General features: G+C 39.8%; 1 protein-coding gene across 2 annotated transcripts; it reads left to right on the top strand.

Moving 5' to 3' along the window:
* The first annotated feature begins 3,177 nt into the window (after window positions 1-3,177).
* ppp2r3b (protein phosphatase 2, regulatory subunit B'', beta) lies at window positions 3,178-23,163 on the top strand. Of its 2 annotated transcripts, XM_058082101.1 has the most exons (14): window positions 3,178-3,383; window positions 3,865-4,242; window positions 14,129-14,314; window positions 14,553-14,656; window positions 15,460-15,562; window positions 16,680-16,754; window positions 17,550-17,636; window positions 17,723-17,879; window positions 17,946-17,994; window positions 18,079-18,168; window positions 18,244-18,419; window positions 19,843-19,961; window positions 20,818-20,924; window positions 22,639-23,163. In XM_058082101.1, exons 2-14 carry the CDS (start codon window positions 3,883-3,885, stop codon window positions 22,775-22,777), a joined length of 1,752 nt encoding a protein of 583 aa, XP_057938084.1. In that variant the 5' UTR covers window positions 3,178-3,383; window positions 3,865-3,882; the 3' UTR covers window positions 22,778-23,163. The 2 variants fall into 2 exon arrangements, with proteins under 2 accessions (XP_057938084.1, XP_057938085.1); XM_058082102.1 differs by lacking the exons at window positions 3,178-3,383; window positions 3,865-4,242 and adding an exon at window positions 9,531-9,947.
* The last annotated feature ends 1,021 nt before the right edge of the window (window positions 23,164-24,184 follow it).

Below are 24,184 nucleotides of genomic sequence, written 5' to 3'. Positions count from 1 at the left end.
ATTGTTAGCATGTTAGCATTTAAGCTAATTTATTCACGTTTAAAGGCAAATACACACATGCATGATGCAGGGACGTCATAGGACATCCTTGGCAGTTTCTAAACTTAAGGCTGTCTTGCTAGGTGCTAGCATGTTAGCAATTAAGCTAATTTACTCATGTCTAAAGGCAAATACACAAATGGCATGATGTAGGGAGGTTATAGGACAACCTTGGCACTTTCTAAACTTGAGGCTCTCTTGCTAGGTGCTAGCATGATAACTGTTAGCATGTTAGCATTTAAGCTAATTTACTCATGTTTAAAGGCAAATACACACATGGCATAATGTAGGGAGGTTATAGGACAACCTTGGCACTTTCTAAACTTGAGGCTCTCTTGCTAGGTGCTAGCATAATGATTGTTAGCATGTTAGCATTTAAGCTAATTTACTCAAGTTTAAAGGCAATTACACACTTGGCATGATGTGGGGACACTATGGGACTGCATCAACTTTTTCCGTACTTGAGGCTTTCTTGCTAGGTGCTACCGCGGTAGCCGTTGGCGCACCGGGCCCGAGGTTCACAGCACAGGTGGCCAGTCCATCAAAATTTCCGCGGGAATTTTCTAGTTTCAAGTCTTTTTGTCATGTCCAGGCATTGTAGTTTAACCCTGGGGATGCAGAGATGGAGACCCAAAATGCAGGAAAAAGTCATTTTTTGTATTATTCTGGCTGCTATGCAGTGGCAGGAATCTTACCAAAGACAATGCTCCATCAAGAGGAGAAGCGCATTAAATTAAAATTACAGACAAATTCACGTAACTAAGAATGTAAAGAATGGAGCAAACTGACTGGAACAACACAGGAAGTGACTACAAATGGCATGGATACAGGAACTGAGGCATAAAAAGGGAAACCAACCAAACTGTCAAGCGGTCTAACTCCCAGATTATTATTCAAGGTGGCAGCTATCATTAACTGTCGAGGGGAGCCATCTCAGTATGACCACTCACCTGGAAATTGCCTACATGTCTAAAAAAAAACAACAGAAGGGAAGATTATTGACTGCTTTTTTTCCATCTTAAATCACATGTGAAACATTCAAAGTTGTGTTTTGTTCTCCTTCAAGCTGTTTTTTGTTTGTTTTTTTTTGGTGGGGTTTACACGTGAGCGAGAACCTAATCGATATCAGCAATGGGAAGATAAAAAGTGAAAAGTCTTTAAAGTTGAAACTTTGCAACTTTTCAAAGTTTAATTACAGTGTACAAATAAGATTTTTCTTACCCAAAAGCACTGTAGCGCATGTGGTGTTTTATTTTCTTGTTTTATTTTTCATGCCTTGAAGGACATTTCAAAGGTTCGTCCGAGTCTGAAACCACAGGGGTACCGCTGCTTAGCGTAGCAACGTGTTAGCGAGGAGTTCATGTGTTCTGCTGCTGTCAGCCAATGCTGCATGCACGCTCTGTGAAGTGGGCCAACAGCAATCTGCTCTAATAAGGAGCGCAGATACAACTTGAAAGTATTGTGCAGTGGCGAGGGATTTGGCTTATTTGCTACTATTTATTATACCCATCGTCTACACACATCAAGATTGGAGACGCTCCATCCAAATGCTTAAGCTTCAGTCTTCTTTCATAGGTTTGTTTCTTTGTTTGATGTGGGATATACTGTCAATAATTCACATTTTACATGCCACATCTTAATTAGGGGTCATTATGAACTCTTTGGGCCACAACCATGGAACTGGATTTTTTTTCAATTATATACTGCAATTTTATTTATTATAATACAAGACCATTCGATTCCACCCTCGGCCGTCTCTGTGTGGAGTTTGCATGTTCTCCCCGTGCATGCGTGGGTTTTCTCCGGGAGTTCCGGTTTCATCCCACATTCCAAAAACATGCTAGGTTAATTGGCCACTCCAAATTGTCCACAGGGATGAATGTGAGTGTGAATGGTTGTTTGTCTATATGTGCCCTGTGATTGGCTGGAGACCAGTCCAGGGTGTACCCCGCCTCTCTGCCCGAAGACAGCTGGGATAGGCTCCAGCACCCCCCGCGACCCTCGTGAGGAAAAAGCGGTAGAAAATGTATGAATGAATGAATAATAAAATACCAGCATTTTATAATTTTATTTTGCTTTTATATTATTTAATGAGAATTTTTTCTGTATTCTTCACTGATAGGATGTGACATTCATTTGGACTCTTAATTTACTTAAATTCCCAATGTACTGTACTTTTACGTTATAAAACTAACAGGAAAACCTGTGGAAATACTTTCTTTTTCTACCAGTTCCAAAACAAATGTCATGTCAGAAGTAAATAGTAATCCAACGTGGCTGCACTGGATTGTTGTCATATACAGTTTATGTGAAAATAACTCCTACCTGACCTTTATTAAGCAGATTTTTATGAATCCACATGTTAATTAATTGCAGCAAAGGAGATGTTGATAGTTAATGTGTTTTTTTTTTTTTATGGACTCTGATGCCGCGATGGAAAAGAGCCTGTTGAAAACAATTTGAGACTATTTTCTCTTCCGTTGCGTGACTTCTAAACTCTCGAGGAGGTCATGGGAGAGCCACAATGTCTGGGGCCGACCCCCTTCCATCCTCCTCTTCCTACAGTAATCAATATAAGGATGTTCTCGACCCCTTGCTTTGAAAAGTGAGGTTAAGGGAAAAGAGAGTTAAATGAGGCACAGATGTAGCATTGATATTTATGCAAATGCATTCAAGATCTTGCTCTCAGCGTCTAAACTGAAGACGTTTGCAGGGATGACTGTTGGTGTAATGCAGGGCCAATAAGGGGGGAAGGGTGGGTGGTGGGTCGCATTAATACAATTCCAAGGGTCCTTGACTGACAAGGGCCTTGTAAATAGATAAACTAATTTTACTATCTGGTTGTGTGTGTTTTTATTCATAGAGTCAAAACACAATGAAAATAATCTCGTGTATGTGACAGTTAAATTGTCCAAAAATAAAAATAAATATAAGAAAAAAAGTGTAATTAAAAAAAAATAACTGCCCATGAATCTAACTGTGTATTTAACATCGAATAATGTCCATATGGTGAATAATATAAACTAAGTATCGATGCATACCTCTAATGTTGGAGAGGAAATGTTTGGAAGCAACACACCCCAATGCCCGGGGAAAGACACTGAACGTCTCATTCCGGTGCAAGGTCTCGCGATAAATTCCGTGGAGTGGTTACCAGGGGAACGCGATTTTCTATAAGTTGTAGCTAACTGAGTGGCAAGGCACTGTTTTTTGGGATGAGCACCAAATATATTACTGTTGTATTTCCCTTAAAACCGAAAATATATGTCAAATAGCGTCTCCTATGACGGGAATAAGGTAGTGTCTTAACATCGTGGTTGGAGTCTACGTGCTTTAAACACAAGGTTAGTATCTTAGCTAGCATGATACAGCTAATTAGCTAATGCTAACTTTGCTAGGTGCTCTCACAACCGCCTACTCTTTTTTTGATGTTACGGGACTGTTGATGTTAATGTTATGGTTTTAAACGAAAATATGTTCCACTGCGGTGGTTTAAAATAGCCAATATTTATGTGGTTTCGCTCATTCTTGCCTACGGGCTTAAAGCATTGACAGACGCCCGCTGAAATTCAATAATGTTAGTGACTGGTGTGTTTAGTGTTACTAGAAACAAGGTCGAATGCTTGCATACCGTCCATATGCGGATCTGCATTATTGTTGTTTAAAATATATTTTTAAGCGATTATAAGATTTAAAACTAATTTCTTTGAAGATGTAGTGCAGTTCTACACCCTCGCAAACTACAGCCACAGTCATGAATACGTTATACTGTATTTTTGCAAATACGTTTATTTTTCCATGAGTACTTACACTTGTGCAACCTAGGAGAGGCCTTCCTTCAAAATGCCATCAAGCCAGATCTTGCAGCCAGTTCTCAAAATGAAGGTGGATGAGCTCTTCCTCACCTGGCTGAGCAACACCAAAACCCAGGCTGTCTTGAAGGACTACTTGGATCTCATCAAGATAGGAGACCAGTGCGATCTAAAAGATGTGGCCGCCACGACAAAAAATATGCAGACCTTCAAAGAGAACAACAACGTGACGTCCCAAAATAACTGGGTGGCGGAGAAGAAGCCCAATGCCTTCAACACCCCCTTGAACCCCCCATCATCGGCCGCCACCTTGCCCTCGGGATGCAGTGGCGGTACCAGAGTGACGGGCCCCCATGGCAGGATGCTACGGAGGTCTGTCACTTCCAAAAAGGTAGGCCATTTCATTGAATTGTCTCTTTTTTCAGTTTTAATTAAATCACATGTGGGTCTTTAGTGGTCATCATAGTTTCCTTACAGAGGTAGTTGTGCATGTCAGATTAAAGTTATTATAAAACGGCAGACTCTGACTGTGTGAGGACACTTCTTTCCCTTTTTTGTGCATTCCAGATAGCGAAATATTGGCAGCTAACAATGCAAAGCTACAATGTTTCACCTATTTTACATTCAAACTGACAAGTTTATCATTTGCACAGTTCACAGCAGTTACTGACAGTCAAGGGACCTTCACAAATCACACAACAAACTTCCCACCTTCAAAATAAGAGCACTCTCATTTACTTGTGTTGACGAGTGTTATTTTTTTGGGGTGTTATAAAAATATAGCTTACACCAACACAGAGGCAGCAAGCAAAGTATACTACTTTTCAAAGTTACATCTTTTGTGAAAATGTACTCAAAAAAAGAAACTTCATAACGCATATATTCAAGTTGGATCAATTCATATTTATATACTGGCTGAAAATAGCCCTGTAAGAAATTTGTATAAAAAAATAAAAAAGTCCACATCATTAAACGATTCATGGAGAAGTTAGTTAACTCTGGTTAGCACCATCATTTAAACTATGCAAACCTTTATGATCCTGTATTTTAAAACCAATTGAATTGAGAATTGTTAAGAACCAGAATTGAAGCGAGGAATCAGAATTGTAACCGGAATCGTTCAAATTCAAACAATGCCCAACCCTATTCTCAACAGGTGAGTTTTTGTTTTTCATTGTAGTTCAACAGCTACAGACTGTTTATGTCCAAGCATGTCATACTCCATAGTTTGAGAAGACCTAGGACAATATATGCGCTCTAATCTACGTAATGCTACATGTCATGTGGCCGCTACATGTCACTCAATATTAAAACGGCTGTGGGGTTATTAGAGGAGTGAGGAGCGCTTCTATTTAAAGACAACAAAACGGATTCCTGCTACTGATGCATTCTTCTGCAGATTAGTGGAAAAAATTTGGTTTATGTCGCGGTGATGCAGCCTGCAACAGCTGGTGTGACTTTGACATCGGACACCCCCCCCGAGATATCCTCGCGCTCCCCCTCCCATGTTGCCACTAAATACCCAGAATTTCCCTGTCAGGAAGAAGTGTAGAGGGCGCTCACACGCTCCATCAGGTGCTAAGTGAAGATGTTTGATTGACATTTGGCACATGAGTGCGCTGTAAGACATTTACTTGTGTATGGACACATGTATAGCTTACCATGTTGTATTTCCTTATAATGTGCTTCTGCTATTGAAGCTATTTTAAGAAGGGGGGGGTCAGGGTTTGCCAGAGATTTGGGCGCTAATAGATGTCCTGCAAGTGTTGTTATTTTAGTGGCTTGTGAATGCATAAATGAAATCACATGATGTAGGTGTTGTAAGAAATATGAGCGAGACTGTTCAGTGATTTGATGAATGACTAAAACTTCAAAACAATTTTTCTATAGGATATAATCAAAATTTATTTGTTCCAGGCTACTGTGTGACGAGACTAAATAAAACAAAAATACAGTAATGTTACTCACCCACTGAAGATGCTTGATATAGGCTAAGGGGGTTATTGTGCTTGTGTTTGAGGCTTATCCGCAAGAACTCTGATTTATTGGGAAATACCTGCAACATTTAGCAAGCTAGTTGTTCATTGTTCAGCTTAATAAGAAAAATCAGTCGAATAATCAGTTGCTCATCCGATCGTACTTCACTGCATGGCAGTCTTTGACAATGTATCATTTCCGATGCTGTTTTTTCTCTGGTTGACATAATTGTAGCAACTCGTCTCTGTTGTCGTTCCGCTGGTGACCGCAAACATTGTTTGGCCAAGCCAACATGACAGTTGCCGGGAACACCAATGCGAAGCAGCTGACCTGCTCACGTCATGTTCCCGTCGTCGGCCTTCCCTGAAACCCCTGTTGAGACCTAAATTTGGAAGCTCATTAACATGTCTTAGACCTCTGCTGCATATGCTAGTATTGACAGATTCTGGAAGCCCTTGTAGGCGGGGTTATGGGTTATTGGATACTCTCTTTTGCCCATGTCTTCATTGCGAGTTTTGCATGTTGTGGATGTTTAAAAAACAAACATAAGTGCAAGTATTTCCTACTACCTTAAAGTCTCTATGACTGGAATTGAGTTTTGGTGTAAATCACATTTAGCAGTGTCACTAAGAATGACAATGTTATTTATATGGCATAAGTACTGCATTATGCCTTCCTAATTTGGGCATTTCAGTTTCCAAAGAGTGCTTTATTGTTTTTGTCTTATGTCATATTAAGAGTAATCAACTTTTTTTTTTTTACACTAAAAAAAAAAATGCTACAGAATGCGATTTATCGTCATCTTATGTTTGTTTTTACATTTGAACATTGACAGTGGTTGACTTGTTTTCACACTTGTGCGAAAAATGTTCATACTTCGTGTTTTATCTTTTAATATTAACAATGTTGATCTCATTTGTACGCTTGTGTGACAAGGAAAAAAAGCCATAAAACATGATTCATGCATAAGCACTGAATTATGCCTTCATTCAAACATTAAAGTTAACATTGAGCATAAACATTGTTTTTATGTCTCAATATTAACAGGACCTCATTATATTGTGTGGGTATTAAATAATGAAGTGTCTGGGGAGGTTTTTATTGTATTCATTACTTGTATTCGGCGCATTTAACAGTAAAAGTACTGTTACAAGAATGTGAAGCAACATCATTATGTCTGCAAGCTATCTGTGTTTACAGTGCATGCTTCAGATTTAGTTTGCTCCAAAACAAACACACACGAGTTGACAGTTTCATGTGATCTGCTCGTGCTGTCCTCTCCACGTATGGCTTGAATTGATTAGCATTAAAAAGAAGGCTTGCGTGAAAAGCCGTCATGCAAACAGCTTATCAAGCTCTAACAGTGTCCTGCGTGAGGGATAACAGGAAGTGCAGAAACCAGTGGAGGAAAATATGCTCTTTGTCATCCTGTCATCTAAAAATAATGTGAGTTTATTGCACACTGCTGGTCATTAAGTAAATATTGCTTTTGTTTACGTGGCTATTGTGTGCAGCCTTTTGCGGCCTTTCCCCTGCATGTTGGAAGGCAGCGTTTGTCAGATCAGCAACTTTGCAAAGAATTGATGTAATTGCCGTCACTTTTGGGACAATAGTGAGCCAAAGGGAATGTTTTTGTTTGACAACACACGCTTCTTGGACTGCCCTAAACAACACTCGCCTGGTGCTTGTAACAGGCGTAGACTGGTTCGGACATTATTCTTTGAATTTGATGGGTCTGTCCCCCTCGTTCCTGCCTCCGCTGTCGGCCATCAACTATAATAAGATGTGGAATTGCTGGCAGCCGGAACTCGCACAGGGAAGGCAAAACAAAGAGCAGCATAATATGGAAGCATAGTAGTTAGATGAATGCATGATGTATGTCTGCTGAATGTATTTTGCGCTAATTTGGCCTTGGGAAACCTACGTTCTGATCGTTCGGCTGTCGCAGAGGGTTTTTGTCTCTTGTTCTTGACACTTGTACGAGAATGTTGAAAATAATACAGCTGCATTAAAAACATTGCACACTTCACTATAAGGCATGGGCGTTGAAACCCTTTTCCACTGAGGGCCACATACTTAAAAATCACAGAATGCAGGGGCCATTGTGATATTTTTTGTTTATAAAGTAGCCTTTTCTGAAATGGAAACTCAAGTAAGCATACATGGAGCGGATCAGCTAATAGCCTTTTCCCTCCACAATTAGTGGCTCTACCCGAATTGTTTACCACACACTTGTCATCCCCCCCAAAACACATTACACGTGTAATTCGGGATCCAACACATACAGTATGGCTGTATGTTAAAAGTGGACATTTTAAAAAGATGAATCGGCATTAATTATCAACTCATACCATTTATCAACTCCTATAAAGTTAGCGGCACAAACTGCAACTCTTTCTATGCACTTTGGCAGTGTGACCAACCACAGCAGAGTGAGCGTGCCTGGAGGTGGGGCATGGGTGGAATACATTAAAAAAAAGACCGTTTTCACCAAAGCATGAAAAAGCATGAAATCCAAAGAAATACAGCTGAATAGGTGAAATTTCTGGAAGTACGCTTTCGGTGCTGGTTATTGTGTGTAGCTGCTCTATAGGACTCCACAACTCAATACAAAGGGCTGAAAATTAGTGTAATAGGTCCCCTTTAAGTCGCTTTTCTTGACATAAGATTTGTGACCCAATTTGTGGGTTACTTCTATGAAAACTTGGCTTGTTTGTTGACATGTCATTGTATTGTCAACTTCCTAATTACCACTAACAAACTTGGCATTCTCTAGTTACACAACATTAAAACATGCACACAGTAACTTCCGGTTCAGTGCAAAATAAGCTTCAAAATATAAGCATCAACGTATTAACCTAGATTTTACATTCATTACATTTGTTTCAGATTATTAGCCACTGGAAGAAGGATTACCGCATGTTTGTAAGCTTTATCGCAACAAAATTACCACAGCATCTCTAGACAAGAGTATAAAATATTTTAATGCCAGAGAAATGACCATGAGGCAGGATGACCGTACACATCACAGGCTTTTATTGCCGTCTGCGAAACACCATTGTATACCATGCAGCAAGGCGCACTTCACACTTCAATGCAGCTAGTGCAACTCCACAACTATTCTGGCTCTCGCCTGCTGATTTCTAAAGCCCCAACAAAGCAAGAAACAATTTTTTTTTCTAATGAAAGTAGTATAAAGTTTCTCTACATAATTTCAATGTTTGTCATCCTAAAACTCAATATTCTGTTGGTCTTGAAAGGGTTAGGGTTCTGCAAAAATGCTCCAAAACCGTATGGAGCTCTCTTTTCTGAAGATGGCTGGCAGTCAATGAGTTAATCATTATATTTTTGAAAAAACATGAGATTGAAGCCGCAACATTTGAATCGCATTATGGCGAGGGATTTGCCAAAGCTGTATAAAGTAGCAGGAAAAGATAGGAACTGACTAATCATGAAAGTGCTTGAAATTGACCTTGGATGAGGTGTGATGAAGCAATTGATGTAAACTAGCCAGACCAAAGCACTATGTCATGATGGTGTGAAGGAGCATCCTTCAATTGGCCACGGTGGCGAGGTCTCTTTGAGTAACCTTCCACAAGCATGCAGGAATGCAAACTGGAAAGGGCAGCTCTTCTGGGCGCACACACCCCTCCCTTCCCCATACATACAGGGAGTGAGACTCCCTGTCACTCCTTATCTCCCCAACAGCTTTGAGGAGAGCACTCCCTTTTGAACCTGTGCCTGCTCTGTGTGTGTGTGTGCGTTGTGTAGTAGAGTTGAGACTATGCGACCCGATCTGGAATGGGAGAGGGAGTCACAGTAGCAGCTGCTCCCTTGCATTAAGCTGCTGTCTTGAGTCTTGACAGAGGACAATCGCAAGGATACATACAATTTTGTACTACCAAACAGCAGCAAAGCCTGACTTGTTTGGACCACTGCGGATTTGTTTATGTGTTCCCCGTGGTGGTGTGTGTGGCGAGGATGAGGATGAGGGAGCTGTGTCTGCGCCAGGACCCTGACCTGAGGAAGGAACTAGCTCTGCTGGCGCGAGGCTGTGACTTTGTGCTGCCCTCACGCTTCAAGAAGAGGCTTAAAGCCTTCCAGCAAGGACAGGCCGGGGTTAGTATGAGCGTAGTGGCACTGAAATAGTCCTGCATATTTTTACTTCCTATAGTTACTATCATCATATGGTTAAGTGTAACCACTAGGTTTACAGCAGGGGCATCCAAACTTTAGCCATCAAGGGCCGCATACAAAAAAACTGAAGGCTGCAGCGGGCCACTTTGATATGGTTTTTATTGCTAAAACGAAATTGTCGATCCTTTGTTCAGATAACTTACACTTGCATATATTAACATACATTGTGTGACGTAGCAAACTGGTGTATTACCTTAAAAGTGAATTTTTTTTCAGAATATGCTGTGGCCAATATGTAATACATTTCTGATTTCTCATTGGTTTGTCACACTTAAATGTTTCAGATCAGCAAACAAATTTAATGACAATGACACTCAACAGTGACTGATGGATCTCAATTAATTTCTTTCTCATTTGTCCCTGAATTTTGAGTATCTTTTGGTCAGGTAGGTCCTATTTAAGTGTTTTGTTTTTTTCAAGTGAGAACAGGTGTGGCAATAATCCAGCCTGGGTGTGGCTAGAGAGATGGATCTCAGGTGTTATTAATAAGTTTTAAAAAACATTTAAAAACTAGCATTTTGTTTTCAGTTGTGTTGCCATTGACTAATATTTACATTTGTTGGACGATCTGAAACATTTAAATGTGATAAACATGCAAAAAGCAAAAAAATAAATCAGGAAGGGAACACTTTCTCGCCATACTGTACAATTTTCTAGGATAAATCAGACTTCAGACTAATCCAGAAAGTCAAACTCTCCAGCACTCTTGGTATAATAAAGCCATCTCATATTATGAGTGTGATGGCTCCTCCCACCACATGTCTTTAATAATATAATGCACAACTGTGACAAGACAGAAATGACATGTCGTCGGGTGAAGTAGTATATTTTGCCCTGCTCTGTATCCTTAAATGACTTCTGTTGTGCTATGGCACTATATAGAAAATCTAATTTATGTCACGCGCGGGGGCACCTGTCATGGTGGGGGAAACTCTGTGATTATTCGTTGGCCAATAGCACAGTTGTTCCCAAGGCCTTTTGCACATTCACTCGGCGGCATTCGTCTTGTCCATTCTGCTGTCCTCGCTTCAGGCCACATCACTGGGAATGTGTAAAATGTCATAGGGCTTAGTGAGTCCAAGCTCCAGGCACTCATCTAGTGGTTGGGGGTGGGGGGGGACAGCCTGCACGGCGGTTTGTCCTTTTATAGCCATCGCTGACACCGACCCAGAGCAGAGGCTCAAGCGCATTCATCATTTTCACGGTGTGTACCCTCACCAGTGTTTACAGTTCTGGCCATGTCGTCAGGTGGTACATGAATTAGCAGGCCAGAAACATACTTGAACTAGAATGGCACTAGAATGGCATTCAGACATAACTTCTGCCACAGCACAAAACTGTTGACTCACTCGTATCTCATTTTAGATATCCCATTGTAATTTTCTCCTGTCATGTGTGCCTAGTATTTAACTTCCAAACATAGTTTCCTTGCCTTTTCTTTCCATGAATTCAGTACTATTGTAGGTGTAACAGTAGTTATATACACATACAGTTTATATAGTTGTGAATTGAAAAAAATGTAGTTTTTTAATGGTAGTTTACTATAAGTAAAAAGTGGTTCGGATGGCGCTATCTACACAGGAAAAAGAGTGCTGCAGTTATGAATCCAGCCGAGGGTACTTTCTCACAAATCCATTCACCCAGTAAGTTCCACCAGAAGGACATTTTGAAAGTACAGTACTGTAATGTCTGCCTGAAATTGTGTAAAACCAAATTAGTGGGGGTACATTTTAGGGTTTAGAGCAGTTTTACAGTCCCAAAGTTCTACCTGATACTATATACACTATACTATACTATATACTATAAATACTATTTATAAATATAAATAGAATATATATATATTTAGTATATTTATAAATATCAGTATTTATGTACATTATCCATCTCATTACAAGTAAAAATGATACATGTATGTGATCGGTATTGCTATGGGTATCGGCGGATTTCACTCATGGGTGATCGGGATCGGTATCTGAAGCATAAAACCCTGATCGGAACATCCCTAATTGGAAAATATGTCCTATTACTAGTATTTCAGAAAAAGAATATCATATGAACATCAATACAAATAGTAAAATATGGTGGTGGTGTGATGGTCTAGGGCTGTTTTGCTGCTTCAGGACCTGTAAGACTCGCTCTGATGAATGGAATCATGAATTTTGCTGTCTACCAAAAAAACCTGAAGGAGAATATCTTTGGAGTAGCCTCGTCAAAGTCCTGAAATGGATCCTATTAAGATGCTGTGGCATGACCTTTAAAAAGGTGGTTCATACTGGAAAAACTCTGCAATGTGGTTGAAGTACAGCAATTCTGCAAAGATGAGTGAGCCAAAATTCCTCCACAGCACTGTAGGAGACTCATTGCAAGTTATTGCAAGGATCAGAATAGTTATTTTTACACAAAGATATGTAGGGTTGGATCTTTTTTAAAGGTTTTGGGTATAAAAGATGAAAGCTACCCTGCTGCTCCCAGGCCTAACAGCATATCCCTTACAGCATCACAATGTCATCCCCTTAAATAAATAATAATATTCATTTTGGAGACCATGTTTACCTTTGCCGTACATTCTGGTGTCATGCATGTTAGTTTCAAGGCCCATGCTCAATTGTGGTTCAGTTGTGATTACAAGTGGCAGTGACATCCATTTGAATTTGGCAATGACTTTGCAAAAGAGTCAAGATATTTGTATACAATACAAATGTTACAGAGTCTCTTCATTAGTAGCCACTGCTATCATCAGATGTAGGTGGAAACACTTACATCTGCTGCTTTGTGTGGCTACTGATCAGGCCTCAAACTAACTCTAACCTCAACCCAACTGGAACTTTGTAAAGAAAGGATCTGTGTCATATTATATATTACTGTGGCATGTGGTTTTTCCTACTGTGTCTGCAAAAAAACCTTGGCATATGAAAAGACAGTTTATGTACTTTATAAATCTGAATGCTACTACATATTACAAGAAGCATGACCTACTTACATTTAGGTCATGCTGCTTGTATGAAAGCCTTGAATGCATCAACCCATTTTTGTGTTGATTTCTGTATTCTCTCTTTACAAATGTTGAATTGAAGATCTGTGTACGTAATTGGTCCATCATACCGAGAGCTTCAATGACAGTTTTGCTGTAGCTCAATTTATTGTGCACGGTCACTTAATGTTGCGAAACCTTGTTGCTGTGCCGTAGATGATGATGTTAGTTTCTCAATCCAATGAAGACATCAAAACAGACCACCAGTAGGTGGGAGTTATTTGCTCTATAAAAACAAGAGAGGGCTTGAAGTGTGAGTGGGTCAAGACATTATTGCACAGACCAAAACAGTTGATGTTGTTTTCAGGAGAAGAGTGTTCATACAGTATAGTGTGGCCCCTGCCCATCATCCACTTGAATAAGTAAACACCTCTCCCCAAATAAACAAATTATATTTTCCCCCTCAGGCAAATGAAAACACTTCATACCACTATGACTGATCATGTGTCAGAGTAAACATTTTTACTACAACACACAATGTTTGCAGTAGACATGGCATCTGTAAAGCTGAGGTTTAAAGTTGTAAAGCCAAAACGATTAGAAATAAAGTGATCTTTCAGTATGTGATGATGGCCATAAGGAAAATACTGTACTTTTTAATGATTATTGTTATTGTAATATTTATGTGTTTACAAATATAAAGTAATTATCATAATTACTCATTTATTTGAGGGAAAAATGTTTTATAAATATTTACATCCTAATAAAGGCCTTAAGATCATAGTAATGGAGACTTATTCATGTATTATTACAATATGATATTGTAATATTTATAATATAACATAGATATAATTAAGTAATATAGTTGATATTCTATTGTATTTTTAAAATTAAGTTATTTAATAATATATTTATAAACTATTTAATTGAAATCAAAGGCTCACCCTTAAACACCTAATACTCTCTGCAGTTGAGTAAGTGACTATGCTCTATGAGGATATTTGCTCTATGAGGAAATACTGTATTTAATGGTCTGGATAAGTGTGGATAAGCTCTGTGCAAAGAGTGCTGTTAGCATATGATAGCACCTGTGGCTAACACCTCACCACTGTGTGTTTTGTTGGATGTTCAGGCACAGGTGAGGACAGAGGAACCCGTCACCAACCCACTGAGCGAAAGCATTCCAAAGTTCTACTTCCCGCTGGGTCGGCCGCAAGCCAACCTCAACATCGACGGCCTCATTTCCAAAGTTGAGGCGACGTTTTGCCAATTCCCCAATGAAAGGGCCACCATTGAGGACATGGGGCAGGTTGCCAAGGTGAGAGAGTGATTTGCAACATGCCACCATGAGAGGTTATTCTAACATTTTCAATGTTTGCTCCTTTTCATACATTTTAAATATGTACTCGCTTTCCCTGAGAAGTGTTTGCCATGGTTTGAGGGAAGCCTGAAGTGTTTCCTCAGGGAAGTCATCAAGTGATGCAATGTTTCACTAGCGCCATTATACTGTGATTATAACTTTAACGCATCCGCAATAACAACAAGTGTCTCCTCAGGCCTGCGAGTGTCCCCTCTACTGGAAGGTGCCATTGTTCTGCGCGGCCGGAGGCGACAGGACGGGTTTCGTGTCTGTTCACAAGTTTGTGGCGATGTGGAGAAAGTAAGACAACAGCCCCTTTTGTTGTTCTTCTCAGCTGGGCTGCTCGAGCACAAGCTCGCCACGGCCCTGTTAGGACTGCCATCAGTAAACACAAATTATTGGTCACCAAGGCCTTGCAAACATTTGCGTTACGAATAAAAATAGGATAGAAAAACAAGTCTTTTGCTTACTCGTGTGTACAGTACTAGTACTGTGCTAAAATCTTGAGGCCACCATTACATTTGTTGTTTTTTAAAATGATATGATAACTATATACATTGCTTAGAAAAAGTGTTTGCCCCTTTCCTGATTTCTTCTGAAGTCTGTTTGGCTAAAATAAAAAACGGCCCCATTGCTAATGGTGTTTACAGTATGTGACATGGGCTAGCACTCCTGACCCTGAAGGCCCTGTGCACATTACATTGATATGTATTCCTCGTAGAATATATATGTTGCCATCCAGATCCTCGCCAAAATTGAATACCTTATTCTTTTGTTGACGGAGATATTTCTGCAATCCTGCTTCGTGTATGTGTCCTGTGAATTAGTGTGTGAAAAAGGTCATCAGAACAACAACAAACAAAGCTAGTGGTAGTGCAACATACAGTACTATTGCATGTTCTTGTATTCATGTGCAAGCCTCCAGAAAGCTGCACAGGCCCAACCTTTGACCTCAAGCTCACATTGCTAATTATCCAGAAACCATTCAGAAACCTAATTTCTAAATGTGTTGAGAGCTGTCCTCCTCGCATTAAAGACAAAAGCGGCAAAGAAGGAAGGAGTAACCTCGCTTCCATCAGTTCTCTCTTTTCCTTTCTCTACAGAACGCTGCAGACCTGCCACGACGACGCGGCCAAATTTGTGCACCTCCTGGCCAAGCCTGGCTGCAATTACCTGGAACAAGACGACTTTATTCCCTTCCTGCAGGTACTGGGCAGCCCCACACGCTCTCCACTTTTTCTTGGCTGGGCCGAGCCACTGAGGACTAATTCACAAATGTTACCATAAGCCCAGCATCCACTTTATTAGGCACATTTGCACAGTCTTAAGTTGTGATTGACACTGTCGGAGAGGTACTGTATGCAGTTAGAAATATGTTTGTTATTGTAGTCGTTGTTTGCAGTGATTTGTGTATGTGTGTACGCTACACAGACTCACTCCTTCCTAACTTAACCTTGTGATGTTCACCAAAATAACCTAACCTTGAGCTGCGGTGACACGGATTGGAAAGGCTGGGCTCGATCGGCTTGACTACATTATTTCCCATGTATATACGACTTGTGCAGAGGGCATACAGCGTACCTTTGCGACTGCTTTGTCCTGCAATTTTTTTTAAAATCAACATTTCCAATAAATGTGACTGATTTAACACATTGCTTGGTTCCACTTCCAATAACTATTTACTGACCGTTGTTCTCTCACGTCTAAAGAAGCCAATAAGCTCCACTCTGACAAAGACCTATAAAAGCAGGCTGTCCAAATTGATGCCTGGGTCTAATTACAAATAAGTCTAATGGATAAGTCTAATTACAACTTATGTATTTTAGTTTATTATAGTTAAATGAATGCAATTCCGATACAGCTTTTGTGGATTAAATCACACTGTATTGTGCAGATGTACCTAATGTTGTGGGACTCACATCTGTAGGTGACAAAATTCATTCTCGTGGCACACTGGCTTTAATTTGTGGGCTTTCTGCTCGGGGGAACAGCTTTGGATTGTTTTGATAAATGTAAGGGAATTACAGTCCAGTAGTTGCCGACTATCCCTACCCCCCCGCTCTGTGATTTATGTGTTTCTCGTGATTTAATTTCTCACCGTAGGAGTCAAACAGGCACCCAAAATAAGGTCTTTTTAATTCCTGTGCTGCCTTAGCATTTATGTCAACACATGGGGGGGAAGAAAAGAATAACATATCGTTGAAAATCAGCGAGAAGGTAATAAGCAGCACTTTTGCCCTGACTCCGCAATCCAATCAGAAGCTTCAGTTCAAGTCATGTTGCTGTCCTCTTAAACTATTTTATTCTGGATGTTCCGTTTCAGGATGTGGTGAACTCTCACGCAGGCTTGTCCTTCCTGAAGGAAGCACTAGACTTTCACTCAAGATACATCACCACGGTAAAGTAATGCACCACAGGCACTTTCATACCTGTCAACGCTCCCGATTTTCCCACGACCACACTTGAGCAGTGGCAACTCGCACTTTTACAGTAAACCTCGGATATATCGGACTCTGATATATCGGAAATTCGCTCACAACGGACAGATAAAAAAGAACCGATTTTTCTGTAATGCATTTCCAATAAAAATTCATTGCATATATCGGATTTTTTATAACGGATTTCGCCTATTTCGGACAAAATCTCCAGTCCCGTTCCAATGCATTTCCATTAAATTTCCCTCGCATATATCGGATGGCCGCATCGTTATGCTAATCTTGTTGATGTCACTGGCTATTGTCTTTCTCCTGGCTCCAGATTTAGGACAAATATAAAAGTGAGTGACGTCAATAATACTAGCACAGCAGTGAATGAGATCTTAACCTCACTATTGGAAATAACGTAGGCCTGTACGGGCGTAACAGGGCCTAGCTTAATTAACAATTTGTTATGCTCAGAGTCCAATAAAGTTAAATTCTCATTACCTTATGTCTCTTTTCATTGCCCAGTCCAGGTACATTGGAAACATAGTCAAGGAAGTGCCTTTTTATAACGGATAAAATCCGATTTACGCATATACCGGATATAAATCCGATATATGCGTAAAACGGACATTTTCCGGTATACGCATATAACGGATTTCGCTTATATCGGACAAAACCAGTGGGAACAATTGAATCCGATATATCCAAGGTTTACTGTATTATTTATTTGCATGTGTGTTTTTGATTGCTGACCACTTCCATTGTCACAGGTGATCCAGAGGATATTTTACAACGTGAACCGCTCCTGGACTGGCAAAATAACGTGTTCGGAGCTGCGGAAAAGTAACTTTCTTCAGGTGGATAACTAAAAAACTACCTAACTAACCGTACTTTTTTTCCTCAATGTAATTCTGTATGTAATGTTTTTAATATGCTGTGTCAGAATGTGGCACTGCTGGAGCAAGAAGAAGACGTTAACCAGCTGACAGAGTTTTTCTCCTATGAACACTTCTACGTCATCTACTGCAAATTCTGGGAGCTGGACACCGACCATGACCTTTACATCAACCAGAAGGACCTGACACAGCACAACGACCAAGGTGCTGCACACACTTCTCCATTCTTATTCATGTAGCAGTACTAACATCTGCTCATTTTTCTTACAGCCATCTCCCAAAAGATGATTGAGAGAATATTCTCAGGAACAGTAACAAGGTAAGTCCTGCTTCCATTTTTTGGTAATTTAAGGTGACAAGTGGTGGAATGTGTGTTTTTTTTTTTTTTTTTTGGGTCCATCAGAGACAGGCGTGTCTTCAAGGAGGGCCGCTTGAGTTATGCCGATTTTGTTTGGTTCCTCATCTCAGAGGAGGACAAGAAGACAGACACCAGGTATGTAGATGTACATGGAATTATGCATTAAAAGAAAACAACTTGACCTGTCCCCTCTGACCCTGCTGCTCCCAGTATCGAGTACTGGTTCCGCTGCATGGACCTGGATGGGGACGGCGTGCTGAGCATGTACGAGCTCGAGTACTTCTACGAGGAGCAATGCCAGAAGCTGGAGAGCATGGCCATTGAGCCGCTGCCCTTTGAGGACTGCCTTTGCCAAATGCTTGACATTGTCAAGCCAGAGGTTAAAGGTCAGAATTAGTTTTTTTTTGGTCTCTCAAATCAGACCGACTCCACATTTTTTAACATTCTCATGTTCAACCTGCCATCTTTGACTGACGGGTCTGCAGCTGCTGGTGTCATATGGTTGGTTAACTTCACCTTAGCCCCTAATGTGACCCCTCGGCCAGTGGGGGGGTGTGCTGAGTCATTTAACACAGTAACCCGACGCAAGTGTGTTTGATCTTCAACATGAATTTCTTTCAACTTTAAATGATAATATTTGATATGATGTATATTCAGTGTATACATGTAATTATGTTTTTATCTAAAACAAAACATTCAACGCAATTACAATATTATTTGGCATCCTAATACAAATTGGATTGATATTCTACATGTATATAAGTAAGAGTGCAGAGAACTGAGCCCTGTGGTACACCACTATATATTTGTGACAAACTGACAACTGTCGTTAAAAAAAAAGAACCACCTAAAGCACCACCTTTTTAGCTTATTTACTACCAATGAGTATTAGGGCCACACTGGAAAGAAACACCAAATAGGAGAAGAAAGTACCAATATTATCAGAAAAAAGACACATTATGATGATATATTACAAAAATGACGGCGGGGGGTCAGACATTTTGAAAATATTTTTTGATGGTTACAAAAATGAAGTTGTATTGTTGTAAGAAAATATATAAGAATAAAGTCCGGAATATTACTAAGTAATTCTCTTTTAAGAATATTTTCCAAGAAAAAAAAGTTAGTCTTATAAGAATGCTACACAACTACAAAAGCCACTAGTAGTACAGCCACTTGTTGCTAGGCGGGATTCCTGTAGCACAATCAACTTGAGCCCCATAGGCTTACTAGGAGATGACAATGCAGGGTTTTTGTTTGTTTGTTTTTTTATCCATATTAGGGGCATGTAAAGCGGTCGTCTCCTAACCTGAAATTTGTGGGTTCATATTTTTTTCCCCTTATTATGTTGACGTATCTTTGGCCAAGATACTAAACCCCCAGTTGCTTCTGATGCTCGGTCATCAGCGGGTAAAAGTGCTAACAGTGTCAAAGCCCTTGGAGTTAGAAAAGCACTATACAAGTGAAAGACCATTTACCATTAAGAATGGGAAGTCAAAAAATGAGTGTATCCCAATATTTGTGATGTTACGGTAAAATAATTGATGCTTCACAAGAATTAAGTTGAAAATGAGTGTGAAAGAAACTACTGAGAATAAAAAAAAATTCCAATTATTAAAAAAAACAAGTGATCAGTCAGAATATTAAGAGAATAAAATAAAATTTGCGCAAAAATAAGTAACACGCGTATAAAGTTGTTGTACTACTGGCTGTAGCTGTTCACAGGAGGCTTTCGAGTGCATGTCGTAAATCTCATTGCCGAGTGTCTACTGTTATGTTGCCTCTGATGATGATTGATGTTTGTTGCAGGTCAAATCGCCCTGCGAGACCTGAAGAGGTGCAAGCTGTCCCACATCTTCTTCGACACCTTCTTCAACATCGAGAAGTACCTGGACCACGAGCAGAGGGACCCCTTCTCTGTCATCAGGGTGAGCTCAGCATCACCACACCACCCTTTAGATCAGGGGTCTCAAACTCAATTTACTTGGGGGGCCACTGGAGCTCGGGTCTGGGTGAGACTGGGCCGCATCAGGTTTTATTTATTTATTATTCATTTATTAAAAACAAAAAAAAAATAAAAAAATTCACTTTGGTTCCAATTTCCTACAAGAAAAGCTCTGATAAAACATTCCACTGTTCTCAAATATCTTACTTTTTATTTTTCTACACAAAATAAGATGAAAAATAAATAAACAAATCAAGAATAAAGAAAATCAATCAGTAATAAATAAATAAATATAATAATAATAATAAAACAGCAAATAATAAAAACTTGAGAAACCACATATAGTTGGTGGGTAGACAAATTATTTTTTTTCAGATTAAAATTAACAAAGCATTATTAGAGCCCTGTAGACATGACAAAACACGACTATAGTCACATTTATACTCTTTTTATTTACAACATATTGTGCAACTGCAGGGTCTTGAGACACATGCTAACTCGCAAACTAGTGAGCTAGCGACCTAAACGGTAGCCTTCAAGTTATTTCCTTTAAACTTAAATAGCCAAAAACTTACCACTTCCACACGGATAGGGAGGATAACTATTAACAGTTATTTAACCTTTAACATGAACATTAATCAAACGTAATAATTTTTTCTGGGTACATGATACCATACAGCATCCATATCAAACTTGCGCGGGCCGCACTAACATTAAACTTTCATATCGACACGAAACACGCGGCCCGCGGGCCAAATGTGGCCCACAGGACACTAGTTTGAGGCCCCCGCTTTAGATGTTTGTTAGCATGATGTAACCTCTGTGGCCGTGTTTGACAGGAAGTGGAGACGGACGGCCAGGAAATGTCAGACTGGGAGAGATATGCCGCAGAGGAGTACGACATCCTGGTGGCCGAGGAGGCCGCCGCCGATCACTGCAATGACGTGTAAGATGCTTTTACTACACCACACTCACCGCACCCCTGACTAGGTGCAGCGCCACCATCACATGACATCAAACACACCGTGATTGATGATTACCAACACATATTTAACCTCATGGGAAGAAATTGCAAGAATTGGAAATGGAAAATGGAAGTGCATCACAGTCTGACTTGCTCATAGTTGATGAGTTTATTGTGTGGAACTTTAGGACCACCACCAACCTCTGAAGGTGGGCCACCACCTACCACAGAAGGTAAGAGACCACCACAGTACCAAACAACCAAACTTTTCCTGCATTCTGGACCAGTCCTCTACCAAGAAACAACACCCTCATTTGCATATTGTGTTTTTCCGATGGTCTGATCTCCTGCATCACCACCGCTTAGCCTTCCTGTGCTTCTCCTTTGGCCTCTCCACCCACATTTTACTTCCAGTATTACGAGTTATCATGAATGTACCTGTTACTGCATGGTTACAGCATGGATAGAAAACCATGAAAGGTTGTTGGTTTTCTTAGAGGTTTTTATAGTCTAAGTAGGTGTGGCCCTTTATGTGCATTGTTAGCACTCATATGTTAACACACAGAAAAGGGAAAGATGTGTCATGTGTCACATAAGGATTGTGGATAGTGGGCACCTCTTTAAAGTATTCATTAAATGAACTCATTCACTACCAAAGACGTATTTACGTATAGACGTCTTACGTATAGACGTGTTTTTTTTTTTTTTGCACGTTTGGTGCAGTTTTAGAGTAAGGCCTGTATCTTTCCCATTGAAATACATACTTGCTACCCAGCAAACAGGAAGTGACGTGGCATCTTGTCGTGTTGTGAGAAGGTTACACATTGAAGGGACATTTTAACACACACAGTTCAGTTGGAAATGTGAACATTTTAAATAGTTGATGGCATTATACATTCAAAAATATATTTACATGTATGTATCTTTTCAGAAAACAATTTTTCTCCCTTTTTTTGTTGACATAGACATTCTTTATTGTCATTGCACAATAACACAGCAGTGAAATTGCCAACAAAATGTTGTTGCCTGGCTCCCGTGTAATAATAAATAATAATGTGGAGAATAAATAGATTACAGAAATATGAACAACAATGTACAGCGTAAACAGTAATTTGTACAAATAATTTAAATAATTTAGAATAAATAACAATAATTTAAAGTTTTGGTTGTGCATGTGGGCAGGTAGAGGGACTTATTTGGCATTGAGCAGTTTGATGGCCAGGGGGAAGTAGCTGTCTCTAAACCTGGTTGTTCTACAGCGGATGCTGCAGAGCCTTCTCACCGATGCCAGGCGAGAAAACTGTCTACATAGCCCCAAAACACAATATTCTGTGTCCCTTGACAAATCAGTCAAAATCATCAAAAATGTCCGATACCAAGAGGGAGGGCTTTTGAAAAATGGCTGGGATTGAATGAGTTCATGTAATGTCTCTGTGTTTTGTCATTACTGCCACCTCGTGACCAGATACTGGTATCATACTGGATACTGGATCACTACTCGTGATACTGCATATCACTTGTATTTCAATATGTTCTGACTAATAGACCAAAGTCTCCCCTAAAACGACCATCATTTATTGATGAATTCATTTATGGAAAAAAAATTTTTTTTTCTTTTTTTGTGTGTTTACTTTTTTTTTTAAAGAAAGAAAAAAAGTTTTTAGTGACCCATGTTGGCTATTTTGTGTATTTTTAGGTACGAGAACCCGCTGAGTCCCTTAGAACCTCACATCTCAGCCGACCTGGTTCTGACTAAGAGACACATCTTTGAGATCCCCAGTCCTCACTGCAACTTGGACCTGGACAAGTACGAGTATGAGGACGACTTTGAATGACAAAGCTCCAGGTAACCTCGGCTACGCTTCTGTTCAGTGCAGCCTGATGCTACTGCTGCTGCTGCCTCTTCTTTTTGCCACTTTTTTTCCCCATCTGATACAATGAAGTGGCCTGGAAATTGGACTCTGACAGACTACGCCTCTGTCCCATCTTTGGCTAACTTGACATTCCGGTGGTCGTATCAGAAGCTTCTGTACAATATGTAAAAACAGTCACCTGCTTTCATACTATGTGTGTGTGTGAGAGAGATATAGAGAGGTTGTTTTAATTTATAAATATATCTACAGACTGTAAATATTTTTGCTGTGATGTAAATGAATTGCTTGAAATAACATTTTATATGTCAACTTAATAAAGCATTCTAGTTAATGACTAGAAGACACCATTCATAGCATGACATTGGACACTTCATTAGGTACTGGGGTGTCGCCAGATCTCGAGAAAATGCGACAAAATACATTTATTCAGTCATTAAGTACAAGCCATCAACAACGCTGTGAAACCCCCCCCCCCACAATGCGAAGCAGCCCTTGGCTAACCCTAACAGCGCCAAGAAGGCAGAGCTAGGACACTCTGGCTTTCCTGGCATAACATGCATGGGTGTCCAAAGTGTGGCCCAGCGGCGACAAGTGGCTCATTGCAGAAATAAAATACAAACCCAGTAAATATGGAGAGAAAAAAACAGCAAAAAGTCCTAATGTAATTTAAAAATCTAAAATATACATCATTAATAAACACGGATTTGTCTGTAATATGTATGTTTTTTATTGTAATTATCAAAGTACAGCCCTGACATAAATAGACAAAGACGAGAAAAACAGTGGACTGTAGCATTATAATGATTATAATAATCCATTTGTGGCAAACTAAACATTTCAAGCTTAGTCAACATTCAAGTCATATTTTCGTTGTACTTTTCTTAAAATTAATATTAGTCTCATTTCAGTCTCATGGACCCGATCTTATGCATCGTCTCACCCTGTGAGTTGAGTGTCTCGTGACACCCATTAGTTACAGTAAACCTAATGAATTTTTTGTGAATATTAGTTTCATATATATAACACCCCTTCTTGTGAAGAGCAATAATAAAGTGTCATCATACACGTGCAGTACAAAAACAAGACACAAAGTTGCACGTACAATTACATGGTTTTTTTGGAGGGCGGGGGGCTCAGTGAGGGCGACATTCAACTCGATTACAATATTATTTGGCATCCTAATACAAATTGGATTGATATTCTACATTTATATAAATAAAAGTGCAGAGAACTGTGCCCTGTGGTACACCACTATATATTTGTAACAAACTGACAACTGTCATATAAAAAAGAAACCAAGGCACCACCCTTTAGCACCACCTAAAGCACCACCCTTTAGCTTATTTACTACCAATGAGTATCGGGGCC

This window comes from Doryrhamphus excisus, chromosome 9, assembly GCF_030265055.1.
Source record: "Doryrhamphus excisus isolate RoL2022-K1 chromosome 9, RoL_Dexc_1.0, whole genome shotgun sequence".
NCBI classification, from domain to species: Eukaryota; Metazoa; Chordata; class Actinopteri; order Syngnathiformes; family Syngnathidae; genus Doryrhamphus; species Doryrhamphus excisus.
Note: the sequence above shows the minus strand (reverse complement) of the source record. Positions and strands in the feature narration are given on the sequence as shown.